Source organism: Oryza glaberrima, chromosome 4 (genome assembly GCF_000147395.1).
Source record: "Oryza glaberrima chromosome 4, OglaRS2, whole genome shotgun sequence".
NCBI lineage: Eukaryota > Viridiplantae > Streptophyta > Magnoliopsida > Poales > Poaceae > Oryza > Oryza glaberrima.
The window spans coordinates 20,815,973-20,833,524 of record NC_068329.1 but is presented as its reverse complement, the minus strand read 5'-3'; the positions used below and the strand labels follow the sequence as shown (position 1 = coordinate 20,833,524).

General features: G+C 42.8%; 2 protein-coding genes across 2 annotated transcripts; one reads left to right on the top strand and one right to left on the bottom strand.

The window, feature by feature from the left end:
* The first annotated feature begins 5,173 nt into the window (after positions 1-5,173).
* On the top strand, positions 5,174-11,645 carry LOC127769755 (amine oxidase [copper-containing] zeta, peroxisomal-like). Its single transcript, XM_052295384.1, has 12 exons — positions 5,174-5,571; positions 7,612-7,721; positions 7,803-8,108; positions 8,428-8,540; positions 8,651-8,981; positions 9,077-9,292; positions 9,377-9,613; positions 9,823-10,008; positions 10,235-10,375; positions 10,672-10,940; positions 11,027-11,108; positions 11,256-11,645. Exons 1-12 carry the CDS (start codon positions 5,304-5,306, stop codon positions 11,373-11,375), a joined length of 2,379 nt encoding a protein of 792 aa, XP_052151344.1. The 5' UTR covers positions 5,174-5,303; the 3' UTR covers positions 11,376-11,645.
* A 16-nt stretch (positions 11,646-11,661) lies between these two features.
* Positions 11,662-14,923, bottom strand: LOC127769756 (F-box protein At1g70590). Its single transcript, XM_052295385.1, has 4 exons — positions 14,162-14,923; positions 13,713-13,846; positions 13,030-13,212; positions 11,662-12,614 (listed from the first exon to the last, which is right to left on the bottom strand). The coding sequence occupies exons 1-4, from the start codon at positions 14,820-14,822 to the stop codon at positions 12,441-12,443; spliced, it is 1,152 nt and encodes a 383-aa protein (XP_052151345.1). The 5' UTR covers positions 14,823-14,923; the 3' UTR covers positions 11,662-12,440.
* Between the last annotated feature and the right edge of the window lie 2,629 nt (positions 14,924-17,552).

The window sequence follows — 17,552 nt, the reverse complement described above, 5'->3', positions numbered from 1 at the left end:
ATCGGCCGCCGCCGCCGGTTGCTCCACCGCTGGATACCACCACCACGGCGGCCGCACCTGCCCTGCCTCGCCTGCACTTCTGCTGCGTTAACCTGTAGCGCACTGTACAGTGTACACCGCTGCACCTCTCCTCGCTCGCGCGAAGCCAAAGCCACCGGAGTACGCTGTCGCGCTGCTGCTGCGAAAAGCGACCGACATGGAGGCTGGAGCCCACGCTTTTCTCAAAAGCCCTGGTGGACCCTGGTGATGTGGCCCGTGAGCGGAAAAGGCAGCAGACATGTGGGCCCATGGTGACGTGGAGCCATCCAGTCACCAAAATATTTACGGCAGCTGTGAAAAATAGTTGTTGTGGGTGAGCACATCATTTTGTCTATAGCTGATTGTAAGTTGAGAAAATAATACTCCCTCCATCTACTTTTGATAGTCATATTTCATCTTGACACACAGACCAATGATAAATGATTTTACTTATCATCCATTTAAATATGCTACTAGTCATTCCTCGTAAACAAGCGATTCATTAATATTTACATTTCTCGATGTCCATGCAACCAATCTTGTGTGGAAGAATGGAGAGTCATGCATTAAATCTGAAAAAGTCATTAAGATGATAGGTTGTTGGATTGAAATATGCCTATCAAAAATAGATTTTTCAGATTTAGAAATATGACTATCAAAAGTAGATGGAGAGAGTAGTTTATAAGTAAAATTTTTATATATGTATTGTTATCTACTATACTACTTAACCAGAATTTAACTTTTGAATTAATTTTATGGTTATGGCTGATAATAAAAAATAAACAAACGATGGAGGTGGCAGTCTCCTCAAGCTGAGTGCTCCAGTAACACTGAGCTGTTGAGAGGTTGTAGCAGGTGATCGAGTAGTGCGTGCTCCTATCATACACACCCACTCCTATCAGACAGCTCTCTTATCGTTATCCAAAATTCCAACCCATGGTGTTCATCTCACCCCTGTTGACAATACACCATATGGTTTCAAAATTCATAGGCGCGTAGCCATCAAACCTCGCCATCCCTCCCGCATAATTACTGCAGGAATTTAAGCGGACAAAATATAATTTTATATTAAAAAAATATCTAGTAAACATTTTGAAATAAACTCTTTCAATTGCGCTACGAGTTAAGTTAGCTCACTCATTTTAAGTTGGGATAGTGTAATCGGTTGGTGGGCGGTCTCTTTTTTTCTTTTCATATATTCCAATGTGCAAGCATCTATTCACATCACATATACTACTTCCTCCGTTTCATAATGTAAGATTTTTTAGCATTGCCCACATTCATATAGATGTTAATGAATCTAGTCACATATAACACCTATATGAATGTGGGCAATGCTAAAAATCTTAAATTGTGAAATGGAGGAAGTACAATACAAAATGATATTGCTTTCTCATAAACCATTTTCAACGTTTGGTAACAAAATGTATCTAGTACGTTTGGAACATATTTATGAATAGGAGTACAAACAAACCTCGCTACAACTACTAGCTGTCAGCATCAATCGACTGAAAGGTGCATTAGACATGCTAGTATCCTCTTACCCGCAGCAGTGAGCCATTACATGTGGCTCCATGATGCTCGGGCTTTGGTCCACCTATACAAACAAGATTGTTATAAGAAAAATAAATTGCTAAATTAAATCACAAAATTGCTAATATATCATTGGTCATAAAGTCCATCTTCGTGATTCATGCTCTTGCCCTTCTCCTTCGGGTCCGACAATCTCCTCATCTTTTTCGGCGTCGGTGGCACTCCAAACTTCAGTAGGGGACTTACACTGTTAGGTCCCATGTTGGGATCAGGGGTGGAGGAAGGGGAACGAGAAAAGATGAAGGAGTTCGTTAGCTCTAGGGAGATGGCAATGGGAGGTGATAGCCCCACGGTGGGCGGTGGATCGGACGAGCGATGAGATGGTAATGGTGCTGCCGAAGCCGCGAGGTTAGAAGCAGAGTGGGGACCTGGTGTTGACGGTGGGGACAAAGCAGAAAGATTGGTTAGGTGGTGATGACCGGTGGTGGTGGATCCAATGGTATTGGTGGGGAGCTGCCAGAGACATAGAAGACGATGACATGCGAACAGTTCACGCCAGAAAGAAGAGGGAGGGGGAAAGGAGGGGCCTCACCGACACCATTGAAGCCTTCCGCCCAGTCGACTAGGCAAGGCAGTGGCTTGGTGCGGCGGCGAGTGGAGTGTGCGCACGAGGAAAAGGAGAAGCGACAATGGTGTGAGTTGGGACTGAGGGAATGAGAATAAAGTATTAGGGTTAGGCATTGCTGCACAAATCTAAAAGCAATTCAACGATCCATAATTTACATTTAATGGATGTGTGTTCTGTCAAATACTATATTGATAGTCCCACTAAATTATCATACTCCGTATCAACTATAGTAGTTGGCATCAGTGGCGGAGCCAGGGCCCAGCCAGCATGGGCGGGTGCCCAGGCTCCTAGACCTGCGACAGCGTATTACTCCATGGCATACAACATATTGCTCGTTAAGTACATACCTAATTGGCTATTACCTTGCTTCGTTCAATCTAATAGAGCCCAACACGCATGATCAACCAGCACAAAGCAAGATTTTACATGCCAAATCTACTTGTGTTTGTGATTAATGGTCAAGGTTTTATGTGCATGCTTCACCCGTTGATAGGTTTGCCGAGGCTCAAGAAAACTTTTAGATCCGCCGCTGGTTGGCATGTGGATACTTGGTAATTCTCACCCGTACCACAGCATACTTCTCCCCTGGGATTCAGTCTTTGATTGATACGGTGCTGGCACCTGATAAATTAATCACAAAAATTTTCGTCGTGAAGTAATGTCGACGTAGTAATTTTTGCTAGTCGATCCTAATCAGCCCGCATTACAAAATATCCGCTCGGCACCTAGCTGGAGTACTACGCTGAGTAATGCATGCCAACGTGAGAAGGGCTCGAGCATCCTGATTCGTTTTGCTTCCGGCTCAGATGATAAGAACGGCTTCATCTCCCGTCCTTGTCATCGGAGCTCGGTGCGCATGCTTGTGCTCTCGCGCCTCACGGCTCACGTACTCACACGTACCCTGTCAGGTGCACACCCAATTAACCTTTTTAATTTAGTATACAAGGAGTATGTAATTAACGGGATCGATCGATGCAGTAATCTCGTGAAGCAAAAACACTCAGCACTTTAACGGGTTAGGATTAGGTTGCGGTGTCTGCGTTCGCCATGCTGCAATATTCCTCTTGGGATACATGACAAGCAGCGCAGACAAAAGTGCTTTCTGGTGCATGAATATGACCAGTGCTACCTAGTTGCCGGTTTTTTTTAATTAATTTGAGAGACCAATTAAGTATTTTCACTCATTATTTATTGTCACGCCCTCTTGTGATTTTTACGAGCTGTTTCAAAAAGGTAAGGTTCTATTATTTATTCAAGATCTGCAATGTTTTGAGATCACATATTAATATATCACAGATATATAGGCGGCAAATCCCCAAATATCTTCCTAAAGGTGATAAATCATACTTCCTCCGTTTCATATTATAAGACTTTCTAACATCGTCCACATTCATATATATGTTAATGAATCTAGACATATATGTGTGCCTAAATGCATTAACATCTATATAAATGTGTGTAATACTAGAAAGTCTTATAACCTAAAATGGAGGTAGTACTTTAATACATTTTGAAATGATACTTTGTAGGAGTACTTTATGCCATGTCGCTAAAATAGTTGTAAGGAGTACTCTGTAGGAGTACTTATTGAGCGGAAGTAGTTCATAGAAATACTTTCGCTTAATAGGAGTACTTTATTTAAAAAAACAATCGAGTCGTCTTTATGGTATTATCGTCGAAATAGTTTTTTCAATAACTTATGTGATACACAACATTAATATGCTATCACGGCAATGGCAATGAAGATGACAAATGATTAAGGGCTATAGAAAAGTTTGATGATCCTCATATTCTCTAACTTGTGGATGCGCAGCCACAATATACACTTCAACAACCATAGTAAATATTGTCAAAGTACACGGTAATCTTTTTTGAAGTGGAGATCCGGTGTAGGGAGTATATAATAGCAATTCCATATAGTTATGACCATTTATTTTCTATCCAATAGTTTCAAATGATTCCACCATTTTAGTACTACCCGATTTTATTGTACGATGTTGATAGAGCGTTTCATGTGACCTCAGGCTCATCACTTCTCACATTACCTAGCAATTGCATAGGATCCGGAATGATCGAATGATCTCTTCTTGTATCTCATAAAGGAATAATTTCAATCACATCACTAAAGTATCCAAAGCTGATATGTTTATAAAATAACACAAATCCATAAGTAGCACTTGGTGATTATGAAAAAAAGTTATCACAATTCTGCATTATTTCCCTTGATAGCTACCGGCGAGTATAGGGACGTATCAAAGCACCCCATAATTCTTTAGAATACAAAAGATACCACAAAAATTACCACTAGGATACCATCACGGCAATTGCAATGACATTGATAAGCCATCAACCTCAATTTCCTTCGAGACATGATCACAAAAAAACCACCCCCGAGAAAAAAAACAAAAATCAATTTCCAGCTGTCGCTAGACATTTTTAACAAAAATCAACTACCACCACCACAGAAAAGGCATTCTTATTGGCGTTTTGGCGAAAATGCCAACTTTTCATGGAGTGATCGTCTCAAAAGGAAATAAATGAAAAAGAAGAAAAACTTACATACCGGGATCAACACAATGTGGGGTACAGCTTTACCCGTGCATGTAGCATTTGCGGGAAAGGGAGCCCAGAAGAATCCAGCCCACCCACTTCCCCTCCCCTCGCCCAGCCACCTTTCCCCCGTTCGCCTTTATAAAAGCACGTGAGCCCCGAGGCGTTCGCCCTCCAAAACAACCCAAAGCCCCCGTCTCCTCCTCCTCCTCCTCCACCGCCACCACCACCATTCCAAACTCGCCACCGGCTTCTCTCTCTCTCTCTCTCTCTCTCTCTCTCTTCCCCATTCCTCGTCGGCTTCTCTCGCGGAGGAGGAGGAAACGCACGAGGCCGGCCTGGTCCTTCCCCTTCGTCCTAGGGTTCGCGGTAGCCCTAAGCCCGTAGAAACCCCAGAAGCCGGAGGAGGAGTTGGGGGAGGAGGAGGAAGCGGGAGGTGGGGGGAGGGGAGGGGAGGGGAGGACGAAGGCGCGCGGGAGGGCGGAGGCCTGTGCTGTATGTCAGATCGTGTGAGCCGGCGAGGCGGAGGCGGAGGCGGAGAATACGGACACGGTCAGCTCGCGAATCCGCTCCAATGGCCGCAACTCAGGAAAAGGCGCCGGTCGTCGTCTGCTGCGGCGGTGGCGGCGCTGCGGCTGCTCGGCGCGTCGACGGCGGCCCCGGGTCGTCGTCACGCGGGGCGATCGTCGCGGCGCCCGCGGCTGCTGCTGCTGCTGGGAAGGTCTCCATGGTCTCGGGCGATGATCCCCGCGTCGCCGCGGCGGCCGGGGGTGGCGGCGGCGCCGTGATGGAGGAGATCGCCGCCGCGGTCCAGCCCACCACCGCGAAGGTCTCCTCGAAAGGTATACGGGGATCTCCACCCTTCTCTCTCTCTCGATTGAGTTGGATTGGGCATTTTGCGCTATTTTGCTGGTGATGCGTGGTGGATTTGTGTGAGTGGTTGGCGATTGGGTCATGGGAAATGTTGCGGAAGTGCCGTGCCGTGCCGTGCATGGGTCGTAAAAGACAGTAGGATAAGGACGTGATTACGTGACAGTGGTATTCGTGGAGAACTCGAGATCATGATTTCCTCGCGAGCTCAGGTGTGAGTTCGGGAAATGTAGTCAGTTGGTTTTGTGCAAAGTGCATAGTTCTGGACTTCTCGTGCTCATGCAAGTAGAGGATGCAGATTTATTTATTTGCGCGTACGATCGGACAGTACTCGTTACGTACGTTTGCTCAATCGTAGTTCTCGATCGATGCATGCAGGCAGAGTATGCAGATTATAGCTTGCGAACTGTTCATATGTATTTGTTTAGATCTATAGGTGCACTAAATCATTAATCTGCCTTAAACAAATTATCAATTAAAAAGAGGTTGTCCCCCGCAAAGAAAAAATTAAGAGGTTATCCCCACTCCATGTCAACATCATTGGTGAATGGATCATGGGGGCATGACGTGATGTTGCGACACCTACTTGTGGGACTTGCTGTCACATATCTTCCGGTAGTCCGGGCTTGTTGTTTACTGTTCTGGCTTTCTGCTTTGTCGTCGTGCGTTGCAACCTTCAACTTTTTTCTTTGATCACTAGTAGCAGCGATCGCTTCTATCTTTCTTCTTCCATAGTTTTTGGTTGATGGTGAGTTTTGATATGGGAAACAAGGAAAATGTCTGAATATGGATAATGATGTCTGTTTAGTGATGGGCCAATAAATTCTTTGATATAGGGAAACGAGTAAAATGTCTGAAATGGATAACGATGCCCGTACAGCGATGGACCAATAGGCTTGTTGACTATGTGAATCATGGGGCCATCAGCAATATGGAATCTGCACTTTATCTGTATGCGCCACTAGGCACTGGTCGTAAGCTGATCATGCAGGCTGGTCCACGGGGCCATCACAAAGTAGTAATGCTTGCGGGATGCTGAAGAAGTGCAGTGTACGTAAGTTGAACACTTAATTTTTGTGTAGCAAACCCCAAATAGGCTTTCCTTTGAAACTCACTGGGCACGATCTTCTATTCTTTGCCGGGATGGCCGTAGAAAAGGCCATCCAAATGTTATTAAGATTCTGAGCATAATCTTCGATTCTCATCTCATCCAAAATATCGTTACGCATTAGACAAATTCTGCTTCATAGTTTATAAGCTAAAAAGACAGACAGACAGTTATTTTCAGTTTTTTGAACAGATATACTTTCTGAAAACGGTTGAACACTGGTGTAATACTTCACCTGATGTTGGCAGGGGTTACTGAGAAGAATTATTAGTCTCTTAAGACTCTACCTCGTCAAATTTAACTTCAAAATAGATCGTGCCTTCCTAATTTTAACTGTGTTACATGAAGGGATGATTTACAGTAATGCAGTTGATACCCCTACGTGTTCGTCTAATTAGATCAAACAATTCTCCAATCATGTCTATGTGGTGTATAAATAAGGGACTTTATTTCCTGTTAACAACTAGATCTAAGATGGGGGACATAAGTTGATAGAACAATAATGAATATATCTGCACTGTAATGTACTAAGATTCATGTCACCGCTGCTTTGTTTATCTGTATCTTCAGATAGGTCAACAACTGCTTTTTTATTAACTATTATGTATTGCTTCTATTCGTTCAAAAAAAATTATGTATTGCTTCTTTAGCCTTCCTGATAAGCACATCTAGCATGGTCTACTTGACCTGCCAAATTATCTATTATCGATTGTTGGCCTATGTTATTGAAGAGGTCTGGATGTTCATGCAGGAGTTTGGTTATTTGTTGTTGGTCTATGCATGTATATTTTTGTAATTTCTTGGAAGTTGTTTGAGTGACCTGTTCAGCATACATGTCTTAATTGAATTATATTCATTATTATTACCCGTTTCTAATGTTCTGCTGGATGGAACAAAATGGCAGGGATACCTATAATGACCAGAGCCCAGAGAAGCCACCCTTTAGATCCATTATCTGCTGCTGAAATTGCAGTGGCTATAGCAACTGTAAGAGCTGCTGGAAAATCGCCTGAGGTTCGTCAAAATAATATTCCATGTACTTTTGTCTACAACCTTAAAAAAAAGGAGCTGACATAGAGGTTTCTGAATTTGCAGGAACGTGATGGCATGCGTTTTGTTGAAGTGGTGCTATTGGAGCCAGAAAAGAATGTCGTGGCATTAGCTGATGCCTACTTTTTCCCACCATTCCAACCATCACTGCTTCCTAGAACCAAAGGCTCTGCTGTCATTCCAAGCAGGTTGCCCCCTAGGAGGGCCAAGCTCACAGTCTACAATAGACAATCAAATGAGACTAGCATTTGGATAGTAGAACTCTCTGAGGTGCATGCGGCTACTAGGGGTGGACATCACAGAGGGAAAGTGATATCATCTGAAGTTGTTCCAGAAGTTCAGCCTGCAATGGTATTGCCTAAAATAAATTTGTTTAGTTTTTTTTCCTTCCTTTGATTGTTTTGTCCCAATTTTCCAATCATTTAGTCTGTGAAATTTCTTCAAGACAACATTTAAATTTACTCTGCAAATATTGCTTGTAGAACATGATTTCTTAGTTTTCCGGTATTTATGCTTGCATTACAGCTTGAATTGTTTGCTGTCATTGCTTTTAGGACACAATTTATTAGTTTTCCGATATTTATGCTTGTATTACAGCTTGAACTGTTTTTTCTTTTGAAGTTTTTTAGAACCTTTTGGAGCGCTCAGTTCAAATTTCTATATTTCACAGGATGCTATGGAGTATGCTGAATGTGAAGCTACTGTCAAAAGCTATCCTCCATTTATTGAAGCTATGAAGAGAAGAGGTGTAGATGACATGGAACTTGTCATGGTAGATGCCTGGTAAGCTAAGCTTTAGGAAACTTCTTTTGTTTCATATCTCATAGCTGGCTTTGTTGTCTTAGAATCATCATATGGAAAATGATAATGTGAACATTGTTCTAAATCATCAGGTGTGCTGGCTACTACAGTGATGCTGATGCTCCCAGCCGCAGACTTGGCAAGCCTCTAATCTTTTGCAGAACTGACAGTGATAGTCCCATGGAGAATGGTTATGCACGTCCTGTGGAAGGGATCCATGTTATTGTTGATATGCAGAATAACGTTGTCATAGAATTTGAAGATAGGAAGTTGGTTCCTCTCCCCCCACCAGATCATCTGAGAAACTACACTCCTGGGGAAACGAGAGGTGGTGTTGATCGAAGTGATTTGAAACCTCTTATTATCAATCAACCTGAGGGCCCGAGCTTCCGCATTAATGGATATTTTGTGGAATGGCAGAAGGTGCATTGTTGTGTAAAGCTTTTATCTATTATGATGAGATAAACAAAAAAATATTTCCCCCTGGAATTAATAACACTTTTAATGATGTTGAGCAGTGGAACTTCCGTATTGGCTTCACCCCTAAAGAGGGTTTGGTCATCTATTCTGTTGCATATGTTGATGGCAGCCGTGGACGTCGGCCGATAGCTCATAGGCTCAGCTTTGTTGAGATGGTTGTTCCTTATGGAGATCCCAATGAACCACATTATCGCAAGAATGCTTTTGATGCTGGAGAAGATGGACTTGGGAAGAATGCTCATTCTCTTAAGAGGGTGCTTGCTCAGTTCTTAATGATTTTTTACCTCCAGAGAGTTTTAACTTTCATCTGACTATTATATGCCTTTTTTTTTTTGTAGGGATGTGACTGTTTAGGTTTCATAAAGTATTTTGATGCACACTTCACGAATTTTACGGGTGGTGTGGAAACAATTGAGAATTGTGTATGTTTGCATGAGGAAGACCACGGAATCCTTTGGAAACACCAGGATTGGAGAACTGGTTTAGCAGAAGTTAGGAGGTCAAGGAGGCTTACTGTTTCATTTATCTGCACAGTTGCCAACTATGAATATGGTTTTTACTGGCACTTTTATCAGGTAATTGTTTCAACTGACTATTCCTTATATTCCTTCTTTAGCTTTTGGTACGGTTATGCATGAATTATTTCCGATTTGGCTGTTGCAAACATCATGAGATAGTGAATACATATTTGAATTTAGTTCCTTAATGAATTTTTTGATGCTTTAATTTTCTGCTACCACATATTTTTGCAATATAATTTATTTGTTCATTCTGTTGGATATAGGATGGCAAGATAGAAGCAGAAGTAAAACTTACTGGAATTCTTAGTTTGGGAGCTCTGATGCCTGGGGAATCAAGAAAATATGGTACAACCATTGCTCCTGGTCTGTATGCACCTGTTCACCAACACTTTTTTGTTGCCCGTATGGACATGGCTGTTGATTGTAAACCTAACGAGGCTCATAATCAGGTGGGTTGCTTTTTATGCATTTCAATTAAAGTTTTGCTGGATATACTGAATAGAAGTTTTCCACCTAGTTCCACAATAAGGCCTATCATAATGTTACTTTGATTTAGACCTGCTGTTTGTACAAGTAACTTGTCTACAGTGGGTGAAGTTTAGTTCTAGTAGTAGTAGGGCCTTTTGCTTGAACTTGGCATGTATTGATAGTCTGATATGTTGCTTTCTATCACAGGTGGTTGAGGTAAATGTGAAAGTTGAAAATGCAGGCACACATAATGTGCACAACAACGCTTTCTACGCCGAGGAAAAACTACTGAAATCTGAGCTGCAAGCAATGCGAGATTGTGACCCTTCATCTGCACGGCATTGGATCGTAAGAGCATCATCTTTCAGTATCATCCCTTTTATATTGTGCTGGTGTTGATGTACCATGATAACGTTTCCAGTACCTGGTCATTGTTTTCTTTCTTCAGAAATGACGCATTGACTTGCTGCTTTATAGCAGTGCTATTATTTTGCACTTATTAGCTGCATTACTCTTGACCTAATAACAGATAGCTTAGGCCACAACTCTAACTCTCAGAGTAAAGAACATTATTTTTGTGTTGTGGCAGCTGATCATACATACCGATCTTTCTTTCCTACCTAACATTGTTGACATCTGATCAGGTAAGGAACACAAGGGCTGTTAATCGTACTGGGCAGCCAACCGGCTACAGGCTCGTGCCTGGTTCAAACTGTTTGCCGCTGGCTCTACCCGAGGCAAAGTTTCTGAGGAGAGCGGGTTTCCTGAAGCACAATCTCTGGGTCACGCAGTACAAGAGCGACGAGGTGTTCCCTGGAGGGGAGTTCCCCAATCAGAATCCACGTATCCACGAGGGCTTAGCTACCTGGGTCAAGAAGGATAGGCCCCTGGAGGAAACTGACATTGTTCTCTGGTATACTTGCTACTACGATGCATCTGTGTAACTTTCTTCGGTTCACGACTGGGAATATTGTTGTTAACTATACACTGCATCTGCAGGTATGTGTTTGGGCTCACCCATATCCCAAGGCTGGAGGACTGGCCTGTCATGCCAGTGGAACGCATCGGCTTCATGCTCATGGTAAAGACCTTTTTTTTTTTAGAACAAAGACCTTCTCTTGTAGCCTTTCATATCTCCTCTTTGGCAGACGACTTCTCTAGTTTCCACCGTTCTGGTTTTTACAGTATCAGCTCAAAGCCTGTTTGTGTCTTGTTTAATTCTTTTCAGCCACATGGGTTCTTCAACTGCTCGCCGGCGGTCGACGTGCCTCCCGGCTCCTCCGACGCTGACATCAAGGAAGCCGAGTCGCCCAAAGCCATCCAGAACGGCCTCATCTCGAAGCTCTGAAGAGCTTTCCGCTGCTCTTCGTTTCGAAGAAATGCAACTGTGGCATGTCACTGCTACGTATGCTTCTCGTCACTATATTGCCCCAAATAAAAGCTACTCCCATGGTGTTATTCCTGTGTTCTGTACTGTTATGACTTTCCTGCTGCGCTGTTTGATTTGTGAAATGTGTCCTGTTGCGCCATTTGATTTGTGAACTTGAGCCACGTCTGGTGAAATTTGGGATGGCTGACGTTAATGCCTGTATTAATAAAAGCGCGTGTTAGACAGCCTTGTCATGTGCTTATCATTTTCTCTGTGAAGAAACTAGATGCAGTTTGCAGATTCTGTGGGGTTGCTGATGTATACAGCGATTGCGATGGGAACTGCAGACTCAACTAGACATACGGTACCGTTTAGTAGTACAATTATTGTGACATCAATAACATCTGCAGATCAAAAGCGGCCATGTGCATAAAACGGTTGAGCTAAATTGGAACTGATGCACCGTAGGGAAGACTGATGTTCAAAATAGAAACCAAAGGATGAATTTGATGCGATCATAACCAACATCCATCTGGAGATGACTATATAGCACGATAAAATCACCTAGAATTTGTTCACTAGTACATTGCCGTCAACAATGTATGGGCCACAGTCGCACAGAGATTCCCTTAACCCTTCAAATTTCTCAAAGGCAAATTCCACCAACCATCAATTTAGAACAGCTGATCACAGAATTACTTTTCACTGCATTGGACCTACATCCACACTTTTTCAGCGAAAAAAAACACACCAGTTGTTCCTATTTATTACAATCTGAAACAATTCAACTATAAAGTTCTATCCTATGCTGCATCAGGGATATTATTGCCACTTGACCTTCTGTAACAGTATTTCTGCTGTCATAATTTCTGTACAAAAGAAAAGGAGAGAGGGGCTTGAAAGTTAACATATACACAGTTCCACATACACTAGAGTATGCCACAGATGCATATTGCTCACTTGGGCCTTCAGGTGGTGAATTTCCATTTTACTTTTGGCATCAAGGGGTTATTAACTTGGTATACGTGAGATGGGCCCATTTGCTCATCTTCTGGTATACAGTGCTCTTGGTCTCCATTTATCCGCATCTGACAGGGCACGTTGCGCATTCACAAGGGAAAGTGATTCAAGTATTACATCCCTCATATGTGAGGCAGCAGCTTCTCCACGGCGCGTCGCCAACTCTAGGTACATAAGAGACCTCACCTTGTCTCCTGCCTAAATAAGAGAAGAATCATCATAAAAAAAAAGGCATAAGTAAATGCATAACACGCCAACATTGATGAAGCAGTAGGAATAGTACGAACGACGATGACATAAGTTATACAGCTGATACTACTTCAGTACAAACATACAAGTTTTTGGCAATTTCAAACTAATTCTGTTATTAAAGATATTGGCTTTTTAAAATTTAAAATAGTACACACACCGTATTCTGTTTCTTGAAATGCCCTTAACCAAACCGTTATGACAAGTATTTACATATCTTACCTTATTACATGGCCTAAACTTATGCACTAAAATGTACAATTGGAAGAACTGCATGGTGGCTAACAGAAAAGGAATATATAATGAATACGTTGTTTCCACACAGTTAGATGATTCATTCACTAGGTGAAATGGAATGACATACCGCACAAAGTTTAATACCACATTCATAAAGAGCTTTCTTGTGACCGCAATCAGCAGCTAATTGCAGCCACCTCTTTGAACGCACTTGATCCTGTGAAAATCCTTCACCATAGTTGTAGCACAAGGAAATGTTGTACATGGCTCGCACATTTCCTCCCTCTGCAGCTCGCAGGTACCATTTTGCCTGCATTTACAAAGTTCCTTATTTTAAACAAGCAGATTCAAGGCAATAAAGCACACAGTCAACTTTGTGCGCTACAGTGGTGGTAATCTTGAGACCGCCAATTTAGCAAATTCAGACTGATCATGATGGTGCAATTATGAGTACATCGGTAGGGAAACCCAACCAGATCAAAAAGCTCCTTTCTGTCAAAAACTCTGGTTATCTCAGTTTTGATAGATCACATTGTAAACAATGGAATGTGAGATCAAAATAAAACTCGCTACAAAACCACAACGGAGCTGATAAATTGGTAAATTATCCCTAAATCGTACAGCTCTAAATTGCCTGACTATAATTTAGTTCATACAGTCCATAGCTTGTAGGAGTAGAAACAAGATACCACAACAAAGAATAAATGATGCTGGTTCAACAATTGGATACATCTATAGTAACTGCGTATTTCTGTTTCGGGGAAAATTTGCGATATGCAGATGTAAATGTAACAAGAGGAGGCATCTTACAGCTTCCCGCTGGTTACGCTTGATTCCTTTCCCATTCTGCAAGCAAAGGCCCAGGTTGTATTGAGCACGAGCATTGCCAGCAGCCGCAGCTGGATAAAACCATCTAACAGCTTCCTCAGCCTTGGGTGGATCAGCTAAAAAATGATTTGGCAGCAACAATCAGTTGCAATTCGTTGAGATGAAGAATATGATTGCAGCAACAACAACAACCCAGTAGGTTTCTCCCCTGCTAGTTTAGAATCAGACTTGAGTTAAAGGTTACTAAAAGAATCACAAAAAGACAAACGCCAGCGACAGAGCAAGGTCAAAACTTTGCCCTAAACACGAATGGTTCTAATCATGCTGTGAGCAAACCCAATTCGTCCTAAGATTCGTCAAAGCTTTCGGCTACAGTCTCGATCGAGTATCCAAGAAAGCTATTGATCCCGTAGGCCAAAATCCGGGGGTACCTTCTAGGTAGGAGACGCCGAGATTGCACATCCCGACGGGGTGCCCTAGCTCCGCCGCCTTCTGGTAGCACCCCACCGCCTCGTCACGCCGCCCTTCCTCCCAGCACATCAGCCCGGCGTCCACCATCGCCGCCGCGGACCCCAGCCTCGCCGCGCGCTGGAACAGCCCCAGCGCGCGCTGCCTCTCCGCCTTCCGCCCCTCGGCGCCCGCGGCCGCGGCCGCGCCTGCCGCGTGCTTGACGCGTCGCCCCCGCGCGTGCAGCGCCGCGGCCTCCCGGAGCGGCCGCAGCGCGTCCCGCCACGCGCGGCACGCCCGGCTTGCCGCCGCGACGTCCGACGCCCCCGCGGCCGCCAGCGCCCTGTGCACGAGCTCCGGCGGCAGCGCGGAGAAGTCCGCGCCGGCGCCGGCGCCGGCGGCGGGCTCTTGCTGCTGCTGCTGCGGCGGCAGCGGCGAAGGCGGAGGTTGAGGCTGAGGCTGAGGCTTCGGTTTCTTGGAGTGGCGGTGGCGGCGGCGATGGTGGTGGTGGTGGTGGGGCGGCGGCAGCGGCGGAGGGTCGGACGGCGGCGGCGGCGGCGGCGGGGGGCCCACGACGCGGGGGCGGGAGGAGAAGGGCGGCGGGGAGGGGGTCGGGGGCGGCCAGGTGCGGCTCGCGGCGTCCATGGCGAAGGCGATGCGCGTCGGGCGAGGGAGGAGGAGAGGACGGGATGGATTGTGGGGGGAGAGAGGGTGCGCGTGTGTGAACGCGACGACGGCTTGGGTTGGGTGGGTGGGTGTAGGAGGAAGGAGGTCAATGGGCTGTGGGGGTGAGGGAGTTATTATGTGGATGGCGTGTGGGGCCCACGAATTATTGGGCCCGGTGACAGTTACACGTCGGAGCGGTCGGCTGAAGTATTTTGTTGGCGTCCTTGTCTCGTAGTACGTTGAAGTGTTGAACGCCTGCATACCCGCATACCCTGATGTTTTTCCTATGTGCGTGGTTAAAAAAAAAAAAGGTGATTAAGCCCTCTTTATGATTACCGTCTACTCCCCCGTTAAAAAAAACTTAACCTCGTATTAGATTAGACGTTTCCTAATACAACGAATCTAGACATACTAATGTCTAGATACATTATACTAGAAAACTTATATTTAGTATTAGATTGGTTTTTATACGATGGAGGGAGTATGTTTTGCCTCGTGCCAAACTGTTTTTCAACTTGTTACTGGTTATAGGCCCGTCTGTCGTAACGTTTCTTTATTCAGTTTAGTGAAAGTATTTGAACAGAATAGGTTGATTGGTTTTATGTATCATGATTGGTTTCTTTAATCGGTTTTTACGGGAAGAGAAGTGTTTCTTATAGCAGGAGCCAGGAAGTGAGGCGAAAGAAAGGAGGACAACTCTCTCATTTAGGACCTGTTCATTTGATGTCATTTTCAATATTACCAAATTTTGATAAAGTTGTTAAAAAAAGTGGCTACATTTAATTTGCTGCTAAATTTTGGTAACTATATAAGAAATCATGATAAAATTTTGGTAAGTTGTCAAAATTTGGTAAGGTTTTTTTTGCATCAAAGAGTCTGTACATTTTGATGCCAAAAAAAAACATTACCAAATTTTGGCATTACCAAAATTTTAACATAGTTGCTAAAATTTTTTGGTAACTTACCAAAATTTTGGCAGTATATAGCTATCAAAATTTAGTAGCAAACTAAATGTAGCCACTTTTTTAGCAACTTTACCAAAATTTGGTAAGCTTAAAAATGGTATCAAAGTGAACAGGCCAAAAGTGAACAGGCCCTTAAGGAGTAATAAGAAATGCTTCAGGAGTATTTAGTCTATAAGTGAGTAGTAACTTTTAATTAAGGTGAAAAAAAATCAAAGTCATATTGACAACGTCGGTTATAAGATAGTTTTTTTTTTCCTGTCATGTAAGAGTGACATTTATTTGCAAAATACTAATAGAAAAGTTGCTTGTTTGATTTGGGTTAAACTTTCTTACAATTTGGCTAATGTAAGTCAAACCGACTTGGTATTTGTTCTTCATAACTTATTTTCTTGGTTAGAAGCAAGATAAGCATATATATAAGAGGTTATTTTAGCAACGCATCTTAAAATATCATTCCAGCTGTTTGTGGCTGCAATTGCAGCTGTCGTAGCAACGATATGCTTATCTAAGCAGACTGAGCTGAAGCTAACTCGTCAGAGCAAGGTTATGTACATAAAAACAAGAAACACGTACGCATATCAAATACTTTTGCAAGTTACAGAAATTGACCTCAAAGAAACTTGTTTTCTATATAAGGGAGTTATAAACTCGTCATCTACTCCGATCCCTCCCTTTCAAAATGTTTACCATTGATTAAAATCTTTGTGTGATACTTACTTAAAGGAGTTGTGTTAACTAAAGATAATTTGGTGAGACAGAATTGGAATGGCAGCTTGAGGTGTTGTTTTTTTTATGAAAAATAAGTCTATTCAGCCTCTCTTTTTAGATTGTCATTATGTAAAGTTCATATGAAGAGTAGTTCAGTTTTTTTTTTGTTTTAATTTTCCTACAAGTATATCTCTACTCAACATCTCTTTTTTTATTGTCATTATGCAAAGTTCATATGGAGAGCAGTTCAGTTTTCTTTTGGTTTTAATCTTCCTACAAGTATATCTTATATTTTTTAGGGTGGCTTTTGGGTGTTGACAAGGAAAAGAAAAAACTGATACTTGTTGGAGCTTCTGCAATTTGTTGGGCTCTATGGTTGAGTAGAAATGATATGGTTTTTGACAAATCAACATCTATCACCTATATGCAGGTAATTTTCAGGGCAACACACTGGCTCCGGTTGTGGGCACAGTTACAAAGGTGTGATAATGATTGGGAGTTTTTAAAAGTTGCATGTCGCAAGATGGAGACGACTGTTATGCAACTTTTTACAAACTATGGATGGTGATTCACAAATAGGCTAGAATAAATGTGTTCTCCTTATTTTGGTTTGGTTCACTCTTTTGTGTGTTTTGTGCGTCCTATTTTATTTGAACTACACTCTTTTCTGGAGTGCTACTTTATAATAATTGACTGTAACTCTTTTTAAGTAAAGGCCGGGATATTATATTCTATTATCTAAAAAAACTAACCAACATCATAAAAAAAGGGTTCATCAAGTACAAATACAGATGCATTACAGGTTACACCATTACTAACTATAAACACTAACACCGAAAGTTATGGCCGGTCTTGAAAAGAAAGAAAATATATAGCCTTGTCATCAGCCATCGCAACCAATAGGAAACCAAGTGTAAGCGGAAAGTAAGATCGCAACAAAGAGGTATTTGAAGTCTCGGTTTCATGAAATGCATTTTAAAAGTATATAATTTGCATCGTCACTGCCCGATCCAATCAATAGAGTTAAAATCAAGTT

What these genes read in the sequence shown, in the direction of transcription:
- LOC127769755 (XM_052295384.1), top strand. Translation starts at nt 5,304, where the DNA reads ATGGCCGCAACTCAGGAAAAGGCGCCGGTCGTCGTCTGCTGCGGCGGT. An exon ending in CGCGAAGGTCTCCTCGAAAG is followed by an intron (nt 5,572 to 7,611) that starts GTATACGGGGAT and finishes ACAAAATGGCAG; the next exon opens with GGATACCTATAATGACCAGA. An exon ending in GCATCGGCTTCATGCTCATG is followed by an intron (nt 11,109 to 11,255) that starts GTAAAGACCTTT and finishes AATTCTTTTCAG; the next exon opens with CCACATGGGTTCTTCAACTG.
- LOC127769756 (XM_052295385.1), bottom strand. Translation starts at nt 14,822, where the DNA reads ATGGACGCCGCGAGCCGCACCTGGCCGCCCCCGACCCCCTCCCCGCCG. An exon ending in AGCGTAACCAGCGGGAAGCT is followed by an intron (nt 13,213 to 13,712) that starts GTAAGATGCCTC and finishes TTGTAAATGCAG; the next exon opens with GCAAAATGGTACCTGCGAGC. An exon ending in GTGGTATTAAACTTTGTGCG is followed by an intron (nt 12,615 to 13,029) that starts GTATGTCATTCC and finishes TCTCTTATTTAG; the next exon opens with GCAGGAGACAAGGTGAGGTC.